At 37.6% G+C, this 22,776-nt stretch overlaps 1 protein-coding gene and 1 non-coding gene across 3 annotated transcripts in view; both read right to left on the minus strand.

Annotated features, from left to right (window-relative positions):
* The window catches only part of CCDC90B (coiled-coil domain containing 90B), a 40,099-nt gene extending 18,987 nt beyond the window's left edge, over window positions 1–21,112 (minus strand). Inside the window, exons 1-4 of one of the 2 annotated variants that reach the window (XM_028126751.2) lie at window positions 20,603–21,112; window positions 14,709–14,828; window positions 13,211–13,314; window positions 327–428 (exon numbers count right to left, since the gene is read on the minus strand). In XM_028126751.2, coding sequence (XP_027982552.2) covers window positions 327–428; window positions 13,211–13,314; window positions 14,709–14,828; window positions 20,603–20,702 — 426 coding nt within the window. In that variant the 5' untranslated portion in view covers window positions 20,703–21,112. The other variant, XM_088018094.1, reaches the window with a different exon arrangement.
* On the minus strand, window positions 15,453–15,586 carry LOC114226636 (U4 spliceosomal RNA). Its single transcript, XR_003612795.1, has one exon. It is a non-coding gene; the product is annotated as a U4 spliceosomal RNA (small nuclear RNA).
* Window positions 21,113–22,776: the final 1,664 nt, after the last annotated feature.

The following is a 22,776-nucleotide window of genomic DNA, read 5'->3' on the forward strand; positions in this document are numbered from 1 at the left end:
TGGAAAATGTCACATTACTTTAAATTCTGAGAACATTATATTGAGCTATATGAGAATTTTTATATAATAAATATAGAGCTCAAAGATTTTCCCTTCCATGTGACTTTTACATGTGTAAGGTACAACCCTTAATCTTTGGGATTAATTAAAGAAACTATAATTTATACATAGAAACGTTAGTTATGGTTAAACATGTAGTATACTTTGATCTAAAACCTTGATAATTATTGAATGACCACATAAAATCATTATTTGGCCCTATTCATCACCAAGTGGAATATGTGAAATCAGTTATTTTATTAGTAATAAACCGAAACTTGTATCACCTGATTCTCTGCTCTCAGATTTGCAAATTCACTTTTTTCTAGGATGACCATGTCTTTCCTGATGGAGTCCAAATGAGACATTAGTTGTTGTACTGTTATTTCCTGGAAAGCAAAATTAAAATAACCTAGTGATATAGAATGCCATCACCTTATACAGAATTGTTTTCATGGAATGTAAAATAATCTGTTGTTATGCCACAAGGTATAATGTTTCTTGGCTAACTAAACAAAACCAAGCCTTGTGAAAACCGTTTATCAAAATGAAAAGGAGGTTCCAGTCCAAGGTTGCCACACAGGAGGACCGTGAACTCACCTCCTCCATGGACACACCAAATCTACACCTTATTTATAAAGCACTTCCTCCTGAAGAACAACACAGAGCCAACCAAACAGCTTCTGCACAGCAAAAGATGTATCACATACAAAAAGGCAAGACAGAGACACAGTCATGAAGGGAACCCCCAATCCCGACACTGAGAGCCATGGTGGGAATGATAGTACTGAATGACCATGAGCAGATCTGTCTGCCCTGGGATACAGAAAAAACAATGAGGTTTCAAAGCGTAACTAGAATATAAAAGATCCTGCCCCAGAACTCTGCCAAACACTGCAGGAGCTGCTGGTATTTTCTGCTTCAGAGGGGGTGGTGAACATCGCTGTTTATCCTCCCCGTCCACCTTGAGAGCACAGACGCAAGCAGACACCACAGCTAGCCTACCACCTCAGCAAGCCCTAGGCCCCTGGCTCAAACCAACACAGTGTCTGTGAAGGTGGCCCCAGCGGAGACCACACCAGAACACCCACGGTCAGTGTTCACAACAGCTGACTTGCCAAGGTGGCACAGGTGCAAAGCACCCCAGAATAATCCAGGCCCCCACCACTTCACCTCCAGATAACTTGCCAGGATACCCCCAGTTAAGAGCATCCCAGGACTTTCCAAATTAGCTCACAACCAACCAGGCTGCCACCTGCACGAAGGGTCTTGGGAACCCCTGGCCCAGGCTCACTTAAACTTAAGTTGTCCTGCCAGGGCACTAGCTCCACGAAGAGCCCCAAGCTGCCTAGAATGAAACCTCTTCAGCTTCAGCTGTCTTACCAGGTGAGAACCCTGGGACTGCCTCCAGACAACAGCCACTACAGCACCAGCTCTCTGGCCAGGGTGCAATCTACATGAAGAGCTGTGAGACTGTCGAGGCCCATACCTGGCCTGTACCTGCTTTGTTTCTGTACATCCCACCAAAATGGCCCTATCACGAGGTGCCCCAGGATCTAAGCCTCCAACACCCATGCATTCAGAAAGCCAGCCAAAGTCACCAGGCACACATCTTCCACAGGGGATGACTACACAATACCACTCTATTTTGGAAAAGCAGCTGTTGTGTGTAATTCACAGAAACAAAGTAAAGCAAGAGGAGGAGACAAAGGAGTCTGCTTCAGACAAAGCCAAAACCTTGGAAACAGGACTAAACAGAATGGAAATAAGAAATATGCTTGATAAATAGTTCAAAATTATAGACATAAAGATGCCACTGGATTGGACATTGGGGTTGATAAACTCAGTAAGAACTTGAACAAAGAGACAGAAAATTAAAAAGAACCAATCAGAGTTGAAGAACACAATAACTGAAATGAAAGATGAACTAAAGGGAATCAACAGATTAGAGAACAGAAAAGAAGAGATTAGTAATATGGAAAAGAGGGCAAAGGAAAGAACCCAAGCTGAACAGTAAAAAGAAAAAAAAAAAAGGATAGCTTAAGGGATCTCTTGGACAACAACAAGCAAAAAAACATTTGCATTATAGGGGTCCCAAAAGAAGAAAAGGAAGGGGGGGGCAGATAAGTTATTTGAAGACACGATAGATGAAAACCTCGCTCACCTAGGGAAGGAAACAGACCTTCAGGTTCAAGAAGTGCAGAGGAGTACTAAAGATGAACCCAAGGAAGTCCACACCACAAATAGTAATTAAAATGTCAAAGATAAAAGGGAGAAGTTTAAAACCAGAAAGAGAGAAACAATGAGTTATAGACAAAGGAAATCCAAGACTATCAGCTCACTTCCCTGCAGAAACTATATAGGCCAGAAGGGAACAGTATGATATATTAAAAGTGCTTAAAGTTGTAAAAACCTACAACCTGAATCCTCTACCCAGCAAGGTTATCATTCGGAATTGTTGAGTTTTCCAGACAAAATTTTAAAAAGTTCATCACCTTTAGAGGCCTTATAAAAAATACAAAATGATTTGAGGGGAAAAGAAGAGGTCAAATTAGAAGAAAATTATGAAATGAAAAACTTTCATGAGTAAAGCAAACAAAGTAAAGGTAGTACAGCAAACACTTAAAAAGTGAGTTTGAAGATTAAAGATAGGAGTAGTAAAGTCAATTATATTTAAAAATCAGTTAAGGGGACTCACAAACTAAAAAGATATAAAATATGACAACATATACATAAAATGTGGAGGGGATAGATAAGAATGAGTTTCTTTTAGAATGTGTTTGAACTTAAGTAACCATCAACTTATTATAGACAGCTAAGTAAGTACTCAGGATGTCATATATGAACCTTATGGCAACCACAAACCTAAAACCTGTAAGAGATACACAAAAAATAAAGAGAAAGAAAGCTAAGCAAAACACCAAAGAAAGTCATCAATCACAAGGAATGAGAGCAAGAGACCAAGAAAGGAATGGAGAAGAACTACAAAAGCAACAAAATGGCAAAAAGAACCTATGTATCAATAATTAAATGAAATGGTCTAAGTGTTCCAATCAAAAGACAGCCACAGATTGGATAAAAAAAGACCCATCTACGTGCAGTTTAAGAGAGATTCACCTTAGTACTAAAGAAACATATAGACTAAAAATGAAGGGATGGAAAAAGATACCCTATGCAAACCGATGGGGGGGGCAAGCCAGAGTAGCAGTAATTAAATCAACAAAAATATACTTTAAAACAAAGACTGTAACAAGAGACAAACAAGGGCATTACATGATAATAAAGGGATCAATCCAACAAGAGGATATAACAATTATAAATATCTATGCACCCAACACTGGAGCACCTAATAATGCATAAAGCAAATATTAATAGATAAAGGAAGAAACTGACAGTAATATGATCCTGAGAGACTTTAATACCCCACTTACAACAACGGATAGATCATACAGAATAATAATAAGGAAACAGTGGTCTTTCAACCAACATATTAGACCAGATGGATTTAAAAGATACATACCCCCAAACAACAGATTATACATTCTTTTCAAGGGAACACATAACATTCTCCAGAACAGGTCACATGTGAGGCCACAAAACAAGTCTCATTAAATTTAGTAAAACTGAATTCATAGTAATCTTTTCCAACTGCAACAGTATGAAACTAGAAATAAATTGCAAGAATAAAAGTGGAAGAAACAAACACATGGAGGTTAACAACATGCTATGAAACAACCAATGGGTCAATAAAGAAAGAGGAAACAAAAAAATACATGGAGACAAATGAAAATGAAACACAATGGTTCAAAATCTTTGGGACACAGTGAAAGCAGTTCTAAGGAGATACATAGTGAAACAAGCCTACCTCAAGAAACAAACAAAATTTCGAATAAATAATCTAACCCTACACGTAAAGAAACTAGAAAAAGGAACAGAATAAACCTAAAATTGGTAGAAGGAAGAAAATAATAAAGATGAGAGTAGAAATAAATGAAATAGACACTAAAAAACCAATAGAAATAGAATAATGAAACCAAGAGCCGGTTCTTTGAAAAGATAAACGAAAGTGATAAACTTTTAGCCAGACTCATCAAGTAAAAAAGGAGGAAGACACAAATAAAATTAAAAATGAAAGAGGGTAAGTAACAACTGACACCACAGAAATACAAAAAATTAGAACAGAATACTACAAAATTACATGCCAGCGAAGTGGACAACCTAGAAGAAATACATAAATTTCTAGAAATATATAAACTTTCAAAACTGAATCAGGAAGAAATGGAAAATCTGAACAGACCAATTACTAGTAATGAAATGGAACTGATAATAAAAAAACCCCCAACAAACAAAAGTCCAGGACCAGATAGATTCACAGTGAATTCTACCAAACATTTAAGCAAAAGTTAACACCTGTTCTCAAAATATTCCAAAAAATAGGATAGAAAACTTCCAAATCCATTCTATGATGCCAGCATTACCATGATACCAAAACCACCCATCAAAAACACTACAAAAAAAAGAAAACAGGCCCATATCTACGATAAGCACAGATGCAAAATTCTTAAAAAATATTAGCAAACTGAATTCAACAATGCATTAAGAGGATCATTTACCATGATCAAGTTTGATTTATTCCTGGTATGCAAGGATGGTTTGGTATTCACAAACCTATCAATGTGGTACATCACATTAACAAGAGGAAGGATAAAAACCATATGATCATCTTAACAGATGCAAAGAAAAGCATATGACAAAATACAGCATCCATTCATGATAAAAACTCAACAATGTGGGTGTAGAGGGAACATACCTCAACATAATAAAAGCCATGTATGACAAACCCACAGCTAACGTCATACTCAATAGTGAATAATGGAGAGCTTTTCCTTTAAGATCAGGGAAAAGATGAAGATGTCCACTCACCAGTTTCACTCAACATAGTACTGGAAGCGCTAGCCACAGCTATCAGACAACAAAAAGAAAAGGCATAGAATTGGTGAGGAAGTACAACTGTCACTATCTGCAGATGACCTGAAACTATACAAAGAAAATCCTAAAACTATACACAGAAAACCTTAAGCCCTAAACTGCACCAAAAAAACCCTATTAGGAGTAATAAGTGAATTCAGTAAAGTTGCAAGATAGAAAATTAATACCCAGAAATCAGCTGCATTTCTATACACCAGTAACAAAGTAGCAGAAAAATAATTCCATTTACAATTACATCAAAAAGAATAAAATACCTAGGACTAAACCAAGGAGGTGAAAAAACTGTACTCTGAAATCTTTAAGACACTGATGAGAGAATCTGAAGATGGCACACAAAAAAGGTAAGATATTCCAGGCTCATGGACTGGGGAAATTCATATTGTTAAAATGTCCATACTCCCCAAAGCAATCTACAAATTCAATGCAATCCCTATCAAAATACCATCTTTCACAGAACTGGAACAAATAATCCTAAAATTGTATAGAATGACAAAGGACTTCAAATAAATATAGCGGTGGCAATCTTGAGAAAGAATGAAGCTGGAGGTGTCACAATTCCAGATTTCAAGATACGCTATTAAGCTATTGTGATAAAAACAGCCTGGTACTGGCATTAAAAACAGACACACAGATCAAAAGAACAGAGTAGAAAGCCCAAAATAAACCCATGCTTATATGGTAAATTAATCTACAACAAAGAAGGGCAAGAATATACAATGGAAGAAAAGACAATCTGGTTAGGAAATTTTGGATCAGTGTCAATGAGTCAGCCACATGGGCACACTCCATCCCCTAAGGAAAGATGAGGTTATCTGCATAAGACCCTTTGCTTTTCCCCTAAGGGACAATCCTTTTCTTCTAATAACTTTCTTGCCCTACCCTCCTATAAAAACCTTCCATTTTGTACAACTCCTCAGAGCCACACTGTACTTGCCAAATGAGCTATTGTTTGATTTATGAATCATTTAATAAAGCCAAGTAGATCTTTAAATCTACTTGGTTGAGGAGTGCCTGGCTGGCATAGTTGGTAGAATATGTAACTCCTGGTCTTGGGGTCATGAGTTCAGGCCTCATATTGGGCATAGAGCTTAAAAAAAAAAATTACTGGGTTGAATGGTGGCAGTCAGAGAAACCGAAGCAAACTTCTGGCAGCATTCAAGGAGAACAAAAAACACAGACATGGTACCCACAAACCCTTTGAGTTCACAGTCTTTCTTGTTTCTGAGGGCTGTGGTAATTTCCTCTTGTTTCTGAGCTCGACTCTCTCTTTTGGTTTTGGTGTTTTTCAGTTCAGTTCTTGACCTGATTGGCGTTCCTTTATAAGGCAGGTCAGCTTGAAATGGCAGATGGTTTATGCTGGAGCCCAGTTGAGCTGGCAGAAGGGTCTTCCAGGAGCCAAGGCTTTCAGACCACAATTCTCCATGTGGAAAACCCCAGCAAGGTTCTGTGGGAATTGCTGATGGTGTACACAGGGCCCTGTGGCCAGGACACAGTACTTCCAGTATATTCAGGTGCACATTTATCTTGCTTTATGTAAATAAAGGCTCTTGCGAGCACGTATCAAGGAGGCCAAAAAGCCACAAAAATTGGTGGACAGAAGTCGAGCATTTAGAGGCTGTTAGACTGTTTGCCACCTCAAGAAGGTGTCATACAAAAAATAATAGCTTTGGATAATGACTAACTTTTTCAAAGATTTAATGAAGTTTTTGTAAGTAATTTAAATATAATTGTTAAGAACAAGTAAATAAAAATTTTAGGTAATCTTTTTAAATAGTCTCCCTAAATCTTTTTAGTAGTGTAAAACCTTAAAGTTTTGTTAAGTTAAATTTATTAAATATCTAGATCATTTCCAAATAAGAGAAAATACTAAACCATTAATTACTAAACACAGAACTGGGATGTAGAAAAAATAATTACAGAGGGTTGAAAAAGGAATCATTAAAAAGGAATTTTAATGTGTGGTCACAAACTGGTTAAGATTAAAATAAATTCATTAAAAAAAGTTTCAATATAAAAAGTAAGCGGTTGCAAAATTAGAATTTAGTTTTCTATTAAAGGAACAACATTTTCTTGGACTTTTGGTCTGTTTTTGATAAGATTGTAAAAGTTCCTTTCTCTTCTAAATAATAAATTTCATAATGATCTGTTATCTTATTTAGGCAAGTGCTTTAAAATCTTTTTTGATATTTTTGGGGCTCCTGAATGGCTCAGTCATTAAGCGTCTGGCTCTTGATTTCGGCTCAGGTCTTGGGGTGTACTTTTCAACTACCTCCAGTGATCAAGACACTCACTTTGTTGAGTTACATCAGAGGAGCCTCAGCACAAACCTTACAAGCTTCTTGGAATTCTATTAGTATACAACCTTCTGCTGATTCCCTGTTGTCTCATGCTGGTATGACCAAGCTACTGTATATCTCTCTCTAACGTCTTACGGTCAAGCCTATCATCAGCAGGTTCGAGAAGTCTTCCTGGATCCCAATTCAAAAGAACATGTCAGTCACAGTCTAGAGCCTGGTGACAGGGTATCCTAGAATATCATCAGAGGAAGACAGCCTTCGAGGCTAGTGGACAGGGACTTTACCAAGTGCTCCTGACCACTGACAATGCTGCAAAATTAAAAGATGCTAGAGATCTCTAAATGTAATTTATGAGGAAGGTAAGTACCTGACATCTTTTCTTTTACTCTGGTATTGGCCAGCAAAAATAATACCTTCATCTGTATCTCCTAGTACAGTTGCTCAAGGGGTGGTAACCTCTTTTATTTTGGGCTAAGAAAAAAATCTGTGTCCCTAACTTTTCACAAACAGAATGACATTTCATTGGTCAACTCCCTTGAATTTACATTGTTGAGTTAAAAAGGACCTACCACTGGGGAGCCTGCATGGCTCATTTGGTTGAGCGTCTGACTTTTTTTTTTTAAGATTTTTAAAAATCTGTTTATTTGACAGAGAGATAACAAACATTAAGTCTAGGACCAGATGGCTTCACAGGTGAATTCTACCAAATATCAGAAGGCGAGTTGATACTTACTATTCTCAAACTATTCCAAAAAATAGAAGAGGAAGGAAAACTTCCAATTTCATTCTATGAGGTCAGCACTACCCTGATACTAAAACCAAAGACACCACAAATAAAGACAACTACAGGTCAGTATCTCTGATGAACGGAGATACAAAAATCCTCAACAAAAATACTAGCAAACTGAATCCAACGATACATTAAAAAAATCATTCACCACCATCAAGTGGAATTTATTCCTGGGACACAAGGATGGTTCAATATTTGCAAATCAATCAATGTGATACATCACATCAATAAGAGAAAGGATAAAAATCATATTATCATTTTGATAAATACAGAAAAAGCATTTGACAAAGTACCAACACCCATTCATGATAAGAACCTTCAACAAAGCAGGTGTAGAGGGAACATACCTCAACATAATAAAGACCTTTTTGAAAAACCCACAGCCAACATCATACTCAGTGGGGAAAAACTGAGGGCTTTTTCCATAAGGCGAAGAAAAGACAAGAATGTCCACTCTCACCATTTCTATTCAATATAGTCCTAGCCACAGCAATCAGGCAAGAAAAAGGAATAAAAGGCATGCAAACTGGTAAGGAAAAATGAAAACTTTCACTATTTGTAGATAACATAGTATATATGGAAAATCCGAAAGACTCCACCCAAAACCACTAGAACTGATAAATGAATTCAGTAGTTGTAGGATACAAAATCAATGTACAGAAATCTGTTGCATTTCTATACACTAATAATGAAACAGCAGAAAGAGAAATGAAGAAAATAATCCCATTTACAGTTGCACCAAATATAATAAAATACCTAAGAGTAAACTTAACCAAGGAGGTGAAAGACTACTCTGAAAACTCTAAAACACTGACGAAAGAAATTTAAGAAATGCAAAGATGGGGGTGCCTGGGTAGCTCAGTTGGTTAAGCATCTGTGTTGGCTCAGGTCATGATCCCAGGGTCCTGGAAGTGAGCCCTGCATTGGGCTCCCTGCCCAGTGGGGGAGTCTGCTTATCACTCTCCCTCTGCCACTCCCCCCAGCTGGTGCTCTCTCCTCAGCTCTCTCTCAAGTAAATAAATAAAATCTTAAAAAATATATATATATATTCCATAGTCATGGATTGGAAGAATAAATATTGTTAAAATGTCTATACTACCCAAAGCAATCTACACATTTAATGCAACCCCTATCAAAATACCAACAGCATTCTGCACAGCACTAGGACAAACAATCCTAAAATTAGCACGGAATGACAAAAGACCTTGAATAGTCAAAGCAATCTTGAAAAACAAACCAAAACAAAACTGGAGGTACACAATTCCAGACTTCAAGTTATATTACAAAGCTGTAGTAATTAAAGCAGTATGGTAGTGGCATAAAAACAGAACAGAGAGCCCAGAAAAAACCCACAATTATATGGTCAATTAATCTCTGACAAAGCAGGAGACAATATGCAATGGGAAAAAGCCTCTTCAACAAAGGGTGCTGGGAAAGCCGGACAGCTACATGCAAAAAAATGAAACTGGACCACTTTCTTACACCATACCAAAAATAAACTCAAAATGGATGTAACACCCAAAACTATGGTCCTAGAGGAAAGCACAGGCAGTAACTTCTCTGACACTGGCAGTAGCAACATTTTTTTAAAATATGTTTTCCAAGGCAAGGGAAATAGAAACAAAAATAAACTATTGGGATTACGTCAAAGTAAAAAGCTTCTGCACAGCAAAGGAAATACTCAACAAAACTAAAAGGCAACATACTGAATGGGAGAAGATATTTGCAAATGACATGTTCAATACAGGGTTAGTATCCAAAATATGTATGGAACTTAGACACTTGAACACCCCAAAAAAACAAATAATCCAATTAAGAAATAGGCAGAAGACATGACAGACATTTCTCCAAGGGAAGATACACAGATGGCCAACAGGCACATGAAAAGATGCCTAATCAACATCAGTTATCATGAGGGAAATGCAAATCAAAATTACAATGAGATAACACCTCATGGCTAAACTCAACAAGAAACAACAAATGTTGGTGAGCATGTGGAGAAAAAAGGAACGTTCCTGCACTGCTGGTAGGAATGCAGACTGGTGTTGCCACTGTGGAAAACAGTATGGAGGGTCCTCGAAAAATGAAAAAGAGCTACCCTATGAACCAGTCATCGCACTACTGAGTATTTAACCCCCAAAATACAAAAATACTTATTCAAAGGGATACATGTGCCCTGTGTTTATCGCAGTATGATCTACAATAGCCAAATTATGGAAGCAGCCCAAGTGTCCATCAATTGATGAATGGATAAAGAAGATATGGTGATATATAAAGATATATATATACAATAGAATATTATTTGGCCATAAAAAAGAATGAAATCTTGCCATTTACAGCAACATGGAGGTAGAGCACAATGCTAAGTGAAATATGTCAGTCAGAGAAAGACAAATACCATATGATTTCACTCATATGTGGAATTTAAGAAACAAAACAAATAAGCAAAGATTAAAAACAAAAAAGAGAGAGAGATAAACCAAGCAACAGACTCTTAACTATGGAGAACTAATGGTTACAAGAGGGTGAAATAGGTGTACACTTATGATGAAATAGGTGTACACTTATGATGAGCACTGAGTACTGTATAGAATTGGTCAATCACTATACTGTACTGGTCAATTAAGCATTGAAATTTTATGCAAAAGGTTCTAATTTTATGTAAGAAAGAAATCCTAATTTTTCTCTGCTGTTAAATATTTATCTGAGAAAGGAAACCTAAATCTGAAAAATTAAAAAAAGATAAATCAGATTCTTAAATTCAGTGAATTAATTCACAAATTATTCATGAAAAAAAAAAAGTGGGTAGAGGAACTGAATAAGCATTTTTCCAAAGAGGACATACAGATGGCCAACAGACATATGAAGAAGCTCAACATCACTAATTCTCAGGGAAATGCAAATCAAAACCACAGTGAGAGATCATCTCACACCAGTCAGAATGGCTATCAAAATACGAAATACAAGTGTTCATAAGAATGTAGAAAGAAAGAGAACCCTTGTGAACTACTAGTGAGAATGTAAACTGACGCAATCACTGTGAAAAACAGTATAGAGATTCCTCAAAAAATTAAAAATAGAAATACCATTATCCAGTAATTCCATGACTGGGTATTTACCAGAGAAAATGAAAACTAATTTTTTAAAAGATATATGCACTCCTAGGTTTATTGCAGCCTTATTTACAATAGCCAAGATATGGAAGGAAACCAAGTGTCCATGGAGAGATGAATGTATAAAGAAGTGGTATATATACAATGGAGTAATACTCAATTATGAAAAAGAATGAGATCTGGCCATTTGTTACAACATGGATGGAGCTAGAGGGTATTATGTTAAGTGAAATACATCGGATAGAGAAAGACAAACACTATATAATTTCATTTATATGTAGAATCTAAGAAACAAAACAAATAAAAAAAAAAGCAGAAACAGAAGAACTAGTGGTTGCCAGAGGGGTGGAAGTGGGGGAATGGGTGAAATAGGTAAAGAGAATTAAGAGGTATAAACTTCCAGTTATAAAATAAATAAATCCTGGAGATAAAAAGTACAGCATAGGGAATATAGTCAATAACATTCATTGTAAAAACATTGTATAGTGACAGACAGTGACTACATATATCATAGGGGAGCACTAAGTAATGTAAAGAATTGTCAAATCACTACTTTGTACACTTGAAGCTAATACAACATTGTATATCAATTATATTTCAATAATAAATGCTAAAAAAGAGTGTTTCTACAAATTGTAAACCACATTTTTAACAGTGTATCACTTGGGAAAGGAGGAATAAAAAAGACAAATCTTAATTCCTAAGTAAAAATAAAGTATCTATCAACTCCAAAGGGGGGGGAGGGAGATATAACTGATATGTATCAATATATCTTTTATATATATATATAAAATTATAGGAAGGAAACAAATTCTTAAACACAGTGAATTAATTCATGAATTATTATGAGTTCTATGAATTATTCCACAGTTAAGCTCATTTAGCTTATTCTATGCTTTATATAAAATTATTGCTTTTTCTCCATAGCACCACAGTGACAGCTCTTAAAAATTACTCAACCCGATTCATTCTTCAGTGGCAAAGTAGAATAATTCTACCTACTTCTCAAGATTGTTATAGGAATTACATAAGATAATACATGAGAAATCCACAGCTCTGTGCATCTCTCATCCTAAGTTCTTAGTAAATGGCATTATTTCACCTTAAGGATTTGTGTATCCAAATAAAAGCATACTAATGAAGTTGTTCCCAGCCATGTTTACGTCCCTTCTAGCTTTCTAAGTTCGTGAAAGTTAACCAGAACATACACATGACTACACTAAAATGTTTTTATCTTTTTTTTTTAATATTTTATTTATTTTTTGACAGAGAGGACAGCGAGAGAGGTAACACAAGCAGGGGGAGTGGGAGAGGGAGAAGCGGGCTTCCCGCGGAGCAGGAAGCCCGAAGTGGGACTTGATCCCAGGACCCTGGGATCATGACCTGAGCCGAAGGCAGACACTTAACAACTGAGCCACCCAGGCACCCCCAAAATGTTTTTATCTTATAAGTTAGCTTTTCTACTGTGGTAGGTTTTCTATGGGGAAAAAGTTATTTCACGAATCATCTACCACCACCACCTCAAATATTTCAAATAATACATAATTTTCTCACATAACAAAACATTTGACAAAATTTTATTCTCTGTGCTACCATAATTTTATTGACTCTTCTAACTCCTCAATCTCTATTTTTTTTAAGATTTTATGTATTTGACAGAGATAATGAGAACAGGCACACAAGTAGGAGAGGGAGAAGCAGAATCCCCGCTGAGCAGGGAGCCTGACATGGGGCTCGGTCCCAGGACCCTGGGATCATGACCTGAGCCGAAGGCAGACACTTAACGACTGAGCCACCCAGGTGTCCCCTCCTCGATCTCTTTAGATAGTGACTTTATTAAAGGGTTTTGCTTTTTGTTCTTTGGTTCCCTTGTAGAGTATAAGGAAGATGTAGGTGTGTTTAGAAGGTGGGTGGGTAGTCAAGACATGCAGTATAAAAAAGACTGATGAAACTGTCAGAACTGATAATAATGAAAATATTACCTGTTGAGCTCGAGTAACCATCTCCTTGTAGATACTATCCAGGCTGACATTTGATAAAGTGGTTAATGCTGATACAATTGTTTCTGCTTGTGCTTTGTCAAATCCTGTAGACAGCAAATATGTATTTATGTTTTTTTAAAAATGTATAACCTTATCAACATAAACAGCTAAAATAACTTTCCTCATCAAATTTTTCACTTAAAAAAAGTTACAATTAAAATTTTCAGATTGTTATTCTCCAAAAGCACTCTACAATTTTAATTCCCACTGATCCATTTCCCCATGTCTACATCAACACTGGATATTGCTAGTGATTTTGAGTTTATAATTGGCATTAGAAACTGAAATAGCATTGCATTATTTATCCTTAAAATTTGCACTTTTTCAGTCAAGTAACTTTACATATATTTATTGCCTATTTTTATTTTTCTGTGAGCTATTTTTGGCCTTTGACCATTTTTCTTTAAAATTACTGAAATCTTTTTTATTGATTCATATGAACTCTTTGTATATTAAAGCAATAGGTTCATTGTCATGTACGTTCCTAACATTTTTAACTTTGTGAATGATACCCTTTGATATACATATTTACGTATTTCAGTAGTCCCATCTGTCAGTCTTTACTCTTCTGCTTTTGAGTTTTAGGTCTTGCTTCCTCAATCTAAGTCTTAAAATATTCTATATTCTAGTATTTTTAATAGCTTTTCTCTCATTTTTTTTTTTTATTTGACAGAGAGAGACAAAGCGAGAGAGAGAACACAAGTGGGGGAGAGGGAAAAGCAGGCTTCCCACTGAGCAGGGAGCCCAGTGCGGGGTCAATCCCAGGACCCTGGGATTATGACCGGAGCTGAGGGCAGACGCTTAACAACTGAGCCACCCAGGTGCCCCTCTTTTTTTTTTTTTACATTTGACTTTTAGTCAATCTGTAATTTATTTTTCAGTGAGAGTATCTATTTTTTCAAACAGCTAGTGATGTATCCTATCAATTTATTAAATAGCCCTTCCTTTCCCTAATTTGTAATACCTTCTTTATTGTTCACTAAAAATGTCAATATCTATCTGAATACCATTCTATTAATCAACTTTTCTATTCCTGTACTATCACATAATTTAACTTACTGTTTTGATACCTGGTAATCTTTTGTTTGTTCTTTTTCTGTTTTGCTATTCTTATTTAAGAATAAGATATTTAAGAATAATTTATCCTTGCACTTCCATGTGAACTTTAGTATCAGCCTAGAAACTAGTTTTTTTCTACATAATTGAAGTCATACTACACATGTAATTTTATATGTTTTTTTCCACTTAATCTGAGTATTTCTCGTTATCAGTAAATATTCCTCAACACCATTTTTATGACTGTAGAATATTCCACTGTATGGATGGCACTTGTATTTAAAGTGACTCTTAATTGTTCATAATAATGATATTGACTTCACTAGGTAATTTACTGTGACTGTTGTTAATATTCTTCTTTCAAGAGGTACCCATTTCTCACCATGAGTTTCCAAATCCTGAACCAGTGCATGGGTATCAAAAGTTAATTTCCTTTGTTCTAAAGGAGTTATGTCCACTCGCCTCATATCATATCCTTCCTTGGTTGTGGTGGTGAAGAAGTCTGAAAAAGGAAGACAGGTTTTTTCCTTGTAGTAACCAACACAAGTGTGACACTTTAGCTTCTAAGGCATTATTTACCACACAGTTCCAGCTCCTAGGAATTCTATAATTTCAAGGAAGAAAACGGATTCTTCTGAGCGGCCCACTCTTTCACCTGAGAAGTTTCTAACACTATTCTATTCATGGCAAACATTGAATGAATGTTTCCTTTCCTTCTTTCGGATATATTTTATTTAAGAGTCAGTCAAAAGTTGTACTATACATCAAAAGCTTTGGATATCACTGCCATGTCTCTCATTACTGGAAGAGTGGAAACCACCCAACTCTCCTAGGGGCTCAGAAGTTTTTCATAGAGCTATTTATACCTACATCCCCATATGAAGTAGCTTTTTGAATGCCCACTCTCTTACATATCCATTTTATTTCCATCATAGTTCTCAGCTCTAATCTATAATCGTCTGGTTTGTCTCTCTGAACCAGAATGTCAGCTCCATGGCACTTTGGGTTTTTCTTCACTGTACTTTCAGTACCTAGAAAGGTGCTTGGCAGTTAACTGGGTCACAATATTTTACTGTTGAATCAATCGATGTATTTGATTTTAAATCCTGGGGTATTTACTACTGTCAACACAAAAGCTCTAGCAAATTTCTCATTTTTGCAATAAATTGTCCCATTTCAATAAATTCCCAATTTTCCAATTAGCAATAATCACACCTCGGATAAACCTCACTGGCTACGATACTGCCACTGCACAAAGCTAATAAATTCCCAATTTTTAACCTAGACACAGTATGGTCCTTTTCCATATATTACTGATGAATTTCATTAAAAGATTTCATTCTTTTTCAGAACTCTGTCTATATACAACTTCATTACTATTATCATGTACTAAGTAAAATAACAGCTAATTAGTGTAACTATTAACTGAACACTAGGTACTATCCTAGATATTTTTCATAGAAGATTTTATTTATTTGAAAGAGAAAGAGAGGGAACAAGTGACACGAGCAGTGGGAGGAGCAGAGGGAGAAGCAGACTCCCCACTGAAGAGGGAGCCTGACACGGGGCTTGATCCCAGGACCCCAGAATCATGACCCGAGCTGAAGCAGATGCTTAACAGACTGAGTCGTCCAGGCACCCCATATACCAGATATTTTACATACTATGAACGCAAGGTGATATTATCTACGTTTTTAGAAAAGAAAACTGAACCTAGAAAAGATAAAGCATTTTACCTAAAGTTACAGAGTCATTGGCAGAATCAGAATTGAGACTCAGGTCTTCTGACTCCAAAGCTCATGCTCTTTCTGTCACCCTATGCTGTCTCTTTTTTATCCTAAATTGCTTAAGCTATCTAGGTACTTAAAAGACATAGCTGCAACCTCAGGTATTATGTTTCTGCTAGGTAGTGTAGGGAAAATGTATTTCTTTCCTACGTATCTTTTCAGCAACAAATACTTGAGCACCAGGCCTGGGGGATGATGTGCAAAACCAGACATAACTGATGTCTTCGCTGACTTTGTGGACTAGTAGGCAGGAAAGAGATGTTTAAAAACAGTATCTAAACATAAACTCTAAATTCAATGATGAAAAAGCAATGGCCAGTCCTTTATATCAATTCATTCAAATACTCAGATAAATTCTGTTTACAGGTAATAGGAATCAGATGTAAAGATGGATCAATTTTGCACACACGCGCGTGCACGTACACACACACAGCGCAGTGGTCAGCAATCTTTTTGGCTCTGAGTGCCATCTAGAAGAGTTAAGCAATGTGCCTTTGTGTGTCAATATTAGACCTAAGGAAGAGAAAAGAAAATATTAGAGGAAAAAGAGGGGCAGATTTCAGTAATATTTCCAATAACAATTGCATTAGGAATGATTAGTACCCACAGTTACCCATCCTTGATTAGAAGTTTAGTATTTTATTTGGGGTTTACCGTGGGCAAGGGGGGGGGGAATATTTATATAACACGATACTGCTTTCACACCTATTATTTATCCTTAAAATTCTCATGTTATGGATGAGAAGAACAGGTTCAGAAATGCAAAGTAACTGCCTGAGATCTTATGGTCTCAGAGCTAGGCAGGTTAGTGCACAATTCTTCCTTTCACAAAGGGAAGCTTCCCACTGATATGGGAGAGAGACCAAATAAATACCTACCACTGCTGTAAATCTCTGCCGGGTGCAGCTGCAATCTCATGTCCCACTGTGCTCAATTTGGCCCTCCGCTCTCAAGGATTCTTAATTCTTTAATTCTCTTAATAATTTAAGAAAGTTCCCCTTTTCTTTGCCTGCTCATATTTATCCTTCAGTGTTCAGTTCAAATGTCTCCTCCACCAGAAGGCCTGCCCAAACTCCTTTAGGTCAGGTGTTTTCTTGTTAGGGTTTTTCACAGGATCCTAGAACATTATTTTGCCGCACCTCACAATTTACACATTTATATGATTGTTAACTGCTTACCTTTCCCACCAGGCCAGGGGTCAGGTCAACAAACCACAGCCTGCAGGCCATCACCACCTATTTTTCTAAACAGCTTTATTGCAACACAGCCATGCTCATTCACTTATGAATGAAAAACATGAGAATTTAAAAAACAGTATCTAAATATGACTCTAAGTTCAAATGATAAAAAAGAAATAGCCAGTCCTTTTTACACCTATGGGTGCTTTCATGCTACCAAGACCAGAATAGTATCAAGTGACTGTATGGCTCACAATGCCTACAATATAACCTGGCTGGTTACAGAAAAACTGACTACCACTGCATAAGATGGTAAGATTCCTGTGAGCAGGAACCATACCTGTTCTTGCTCATCATGGAATCCCCCATGCCTAATACAATTCTGGGTGCTCAGCAGACATTTGCTGATTGACAGGAACTGTGTTAGGTATTGTAGGTACAATGAAGATCAAGGCTGTGGTTTTAACTCATGTCCTATCAAGATATATCCATAAGGGAATACAGAAGAGAAATATTTGGTCCTCGATGAGAATAAAGGGTTAAAAAATGGCTATCTGAATGAAATCTTACCCTCTGCAGCAATGTGGATGGAACTAGAGGGTATTATGCTAAGTGAAATAAGTCAATCTTTCTAGAGAAAGACAATTATCATATGATTTCACTCATATGGAATTTAAGAAACAAAACAGAGAATGATAGGGGAAGGGAAGAAAAAATAAATTAAGATGAAATCAGAGAGGGAGGCAAACCATAAGAGACTCTCAGGAAACAAACTGAGGGTTTCTGGAGGGGAGGAGGGTGGGGGGATGGGGTAACTGGGTGATGGGCATTAAGGAGGACACATGACATAATGAACATTGGGTGTTATATGCAACTGATGAATCACTGAACTCTACCTCTGAACTACTAATACACCATATGTTAATTAATTGAATTTAAATAAAATAAAAGTTTCTAAAAATGGCTATTTGGAAAAGATACTAGGTTACGGTAAATTTTAAAGCCAGACAGGAGGAACAGGATGAGCAAAATTCACAAAGGCAAGAGCTGCCTTTGCTATTTCTACCTTGGACTCTATTTACTATGGGGATGAGAAGAAACGAGAATAGAGAAAGATCTGTGGAACATTCATTCCTTAGGTGTACTCAAATAGTTATGTAATCTTTGGCTAAGTCCTCACAATCCTAAGAAGTAGGTGTTAACACCCTCCCTTGCAGTAGAACTTTAGAGAGCACTCTTCTTTGGAGGGAATAAGGAAATGGAAAAGCTTTGATATCCACAGTAGGGCTTCACAAGACTTCAACTCATAAGCACTTTATTTTTTCCTCATAAGCACTTTTAAGAATAAGTCTTTGCAAGCATATTAATAGGTAGAGGATGAAGTAACAAGAATCACTGTTCTTAGCTCAGGGTGGATAACAGATCCTTAATACCTTAGAAGTTCCCAGACTTACACAATTGTACAAAACCCCAAACCGCTCCTTTCATACCTATCTTGTAGTTTTCTTAAAGTGAGAAACAAACTCCATTTAAAGACTTAACCAGCATCACGAAGCTGTTAAACTGTGTATCTTGGATTAGCACTCTGACTTACCTTGAACCAAACTGCCTCTTCGCCAGGAAAGGCCATATTTTACTTTCGATAATACATGTAAAATGCTGTCTCATTAAATCTAAGCTACAAGTTTTATATTAACTTACTGCTAACTTTAGAGCTGCAATACTTTAGTGACATAGCTGGTTATTAATATATATTTCTATATGCTGGTCTGTTGGCAGGCGCTTTGCTAGCTACATCAGAATTATCAGAATTAATAAGTAACACAGAGATCCCTGGTCTCCACCCCTGAAGACGGACTCAGTAGTTCTGGAGTAGGGCTTAAAACTACATATTTTTAGAAAGTATCCCCAGGGTTTCTATTCTGCTAAATTTGGGAAGCAGTAATGAACTAGGAATCCAGCACTATTAAAACTTAGACAAATTGCATCACCTTCCCATGCCTTCTATTATTTATCTTTAAAAAGGATATTGGACTAAATAACTGAGATCCTTCCATAGGTCCAGGTAAAGGTTTTTAAGTTCCTTCATTACCGACATTATTAGGCAAGTTTAAACTACACAGTAAGCATTCAATTACTATTTGTTCAGTGATGAGGGACACAAATCATATTAGTTGTAAGGGGCCACTTAAGATTTCTCCAAGAAAGTCAGATTCAAGTAGGGTAACTAAACAAATATGTTAAGACAACACTGTTTATTTATTAAGTATTTTCTAGTACTTCAAAGTTCATTCTCCAAAATTGTTTAATATTGTTTACATATTCAAACAAAAACACATTATCTCTCAAAATTTACAACGATTAGATTGAAAATGGGGTGATTTCCTAGGGTTCAAAAAATGCTATCTCCTTTTTGTAAAATCCATCATAATGTATAAAAGTATACCCAACACCTAAATATGTAACCAAATACCTTGTGACAGACACTGGGAGCTCAACAGCAGTCTTACAGATGGGCGATCTACAACTGCAATCTGTGTGAGTGAAATGAATTAGCAGAATGGCACAAAGTACAGTGGGCACTGGGTGGCTCATTTTACATGGCACTGAAGATTTAGGTTGAACATGGAATGATAAGGTTAGTACGAAGTGCCTATTGTGTAGACAACCTTACAGAGTTTTTTAAAAAGGGTGAGAGGAGATGGAGTCTAGAATCATCTTTCAGCATCAAGTCTGACGTCCTTCAGGACACAATGCTAACAGGGGTGCCACCAAGTTCAACACTTGCAGGTTCCAGCATTCACGTTTTGTTTTGCTTTGAATGGCTACTATGTGATTGCAGAGTACTAGAAATTACAGCGAAAATAAAGCTGGCCTGACATGTATGCTGTGGTCTACCAAAAACGTGGGCTCAAGACAGCACTCAAATAACACAGCCTAGGTGTGAACAGGCCACGAGAGAAACCAGAACTCTCAGAACACAAGATTGCTCCTGACATACCTCCCAGAAGGCGAGGGCTGCCAGCCCCATTTGACAGTAAGAAGGAAACAAGGCCTGAGAAAGAAGCCGGGGCGGGGCACACTCTAGTGATGGAACCAGGCGGGAACCCCAGGCTCTCAGAGGAGAAGGCGGTGCTCTACTGGGTCCTCGCCCCCGCACAACCTGGCGAGACCAGCCGCGGGGTCGCCTGCACCAGGCGGGGCTGGAAGGGGCGTGGCACTGTCGCCTCGCGCGCGACCGAGCAGGCAAGAACCACAGGCAGTCTCCCCAGATAACACTCAGGCTTCGGTGACAAGCTGCCTCGTCTCACCTCTTCGCAGGGCCGGCGAAAAATCCCCGCCGAGGCTCGAAACCCGGTGGCTCCCACGGCCCTCAGATCGCAGCAGCCGCCAAACACAACGACCCCACATTTCCTGTTTTCGGGCTGGCGGGAGGAGGCGAAAGGCTGGCTGAATCACGCTCAGACTTTCGGGCAAGGTAGTTCTCGCACCGCGAGGATGCTGGGAAGTGTAGTTTTCCGCCTGCCACACAAGACAGGGCCAGCGCAGACTCCAGCCGTCCGGCAAAGGTGGGCTTCTTCACAGACGGACCCACAGCTCACGAGCATGGTTCACAGCGGCTCCGCTCCTCCCACCTTCCCTTCCCAACCGGCGCAGGACGTTACCGCCCTAAGAAAGCGGGACCGTGTCTGAGACCTTCCAGTGCCCGTTCCCTAGCAATGAGGTACAGCTCAACAGCAGAGGTTCCCCGGAAAAGCCAGGAGCCATTACGCGCCTGGGTGGGAGACGGAGTCGCAGCCTACCGCCGGGCAACCTGGGACCTGAAATCCTCGTCGGCTGAGCATTCCGGGGGATCGCGCAGAAACCTGGGAAATGTAGTCCAACGAGGCCCTTATTCGTGCGGCTTCATGGCCTACTGCTTCGCCCTCTTGTGTACAGGAGGACGAACTTCAGTTGGTTTAGTCCCTGTCTGGAGGGAAACAATTTCTGTTTCCAGAGTGGACCTGATTTTCACCACTTACCCCTCTGAGACCTGTTACTTCAGACTTTGTAACACACGGTAAAAATGCTGAAAATAACAGTACACAGTAGTTGTGGGGTTCAAGTATGCTAATATATTCTTCGTAAATTCTAAAGTGGTCACAGTCGTTAGGTTTTAGAGGCTTAATTATTCGCATAAAGGATGTAAACAGTTACCCCTGGATTTTCCTATTTGTTTTCAAAGCTTTGTAAGCGTCGGCTGCATAACAAGACCTTTCTAAGCACTGAGGCCCATTAAAGGAACAACACTTGATTCCTGTGGGCAAGGGCTTTAACAGGCAATTTATGGAAAGGAAATATAAGGCTATTAAAAAACCGAAGGAAAAAAAGGAACAGCTTAAATTCACCAGGAAAATGAAAAGAGCAAACATAAAGATATACCAGTTTTACCTATTAAAGTTAAAAAAAATAATCGATGCCAGCAAATATGCAATTAGATAGGGTCACTCACACTGCTGGCAGGTGTGTAAATTAGTACATTTGGAAAGCAATTTAATAATATATATGAAATTATAAGAAGTGAATAGCCAGAGGTTCACTCCTAAAAATCTATCCTGAGAAAAAGTAGTCATATCTGTAGCTAAGATTTTTAAAAATTATAACCCATGGAATATTATTTATAATAGTAATAAATTAGAAATAATCTAAATATTCAATGTGGTTCAGCAACTTGCACAAATGTCCCAAGTTGGAATACTATACAATCATATAGTTGGAACTGTTATTCAAATGGGAATATTATACAATCATGGAATATTATATAATCATTAATATGATATAGTCATTTTAAAAAATTATTTACATATACACATATATTAAAGTAATGATATATACATATGTGTATGTATATCCAGTATGATTGTAATTCTGTCAAATGATATGATGATCACTGTTCTGGAGGAGCTCACAGACTACTGGAAGATATAGACCAGTTAGTGGGACCACGATATTTTTAATTACCTTAAGTAATGATTATGGAAAAAAGTGTACCTGACTTCACACTTACTGGTTATTATTTACATCAGTGTAAAACTCTGCAACAGAAGTAAAGTGTTGATTAGTCAAATGACCAAAGCAGGGCTAGTCATATTCTCTTTCATGGAACTCCTGAGGGATCCATGTTCCTGCCCTTGCCCTTGTATTTCTTATTTGTATCCTCCATGATGGTGGAGACACATCTGTCACTGTTTTCTCCCAACACCTGGCATAATGCCTGGCCCCTAATGAGCCTTTGGTAAATATGTGTTGAATGAATCAATAAATGTTCAAAATATAGTCATAGTTTGGTGAGGAGACCTGATAGGGGCACCAAAGTCATTTGGAAGATTGGGCAGAATTGGGGGATATAATACTGAAAACAAGAATAAAAAGACTAAGGAATTGGGTTTGTACAATAAATTCTCAGGAGATTTTGAATGTTTTTAAGCCCAAACTGATAAAAGCC

The sequence above is a fragment of the Eumetopias jubatus genome, unplaced genomic scaffold, assembly GCF_037043125.1.
Source record: "Eumetopias jubatus isolate StellerSeaLion01/CBP00866 unplaced genomic scaffold, mEumJub1_p1.0 scaffold_13, whole genome shotgun sequence".
Taxonomy (NCBI): domain Eukaryota; kingdom Metazoa; phylum Chordata; class Mammalia; order Carnivora; family Otariidae; genus Eumetopias; species Eumetopias jubatus.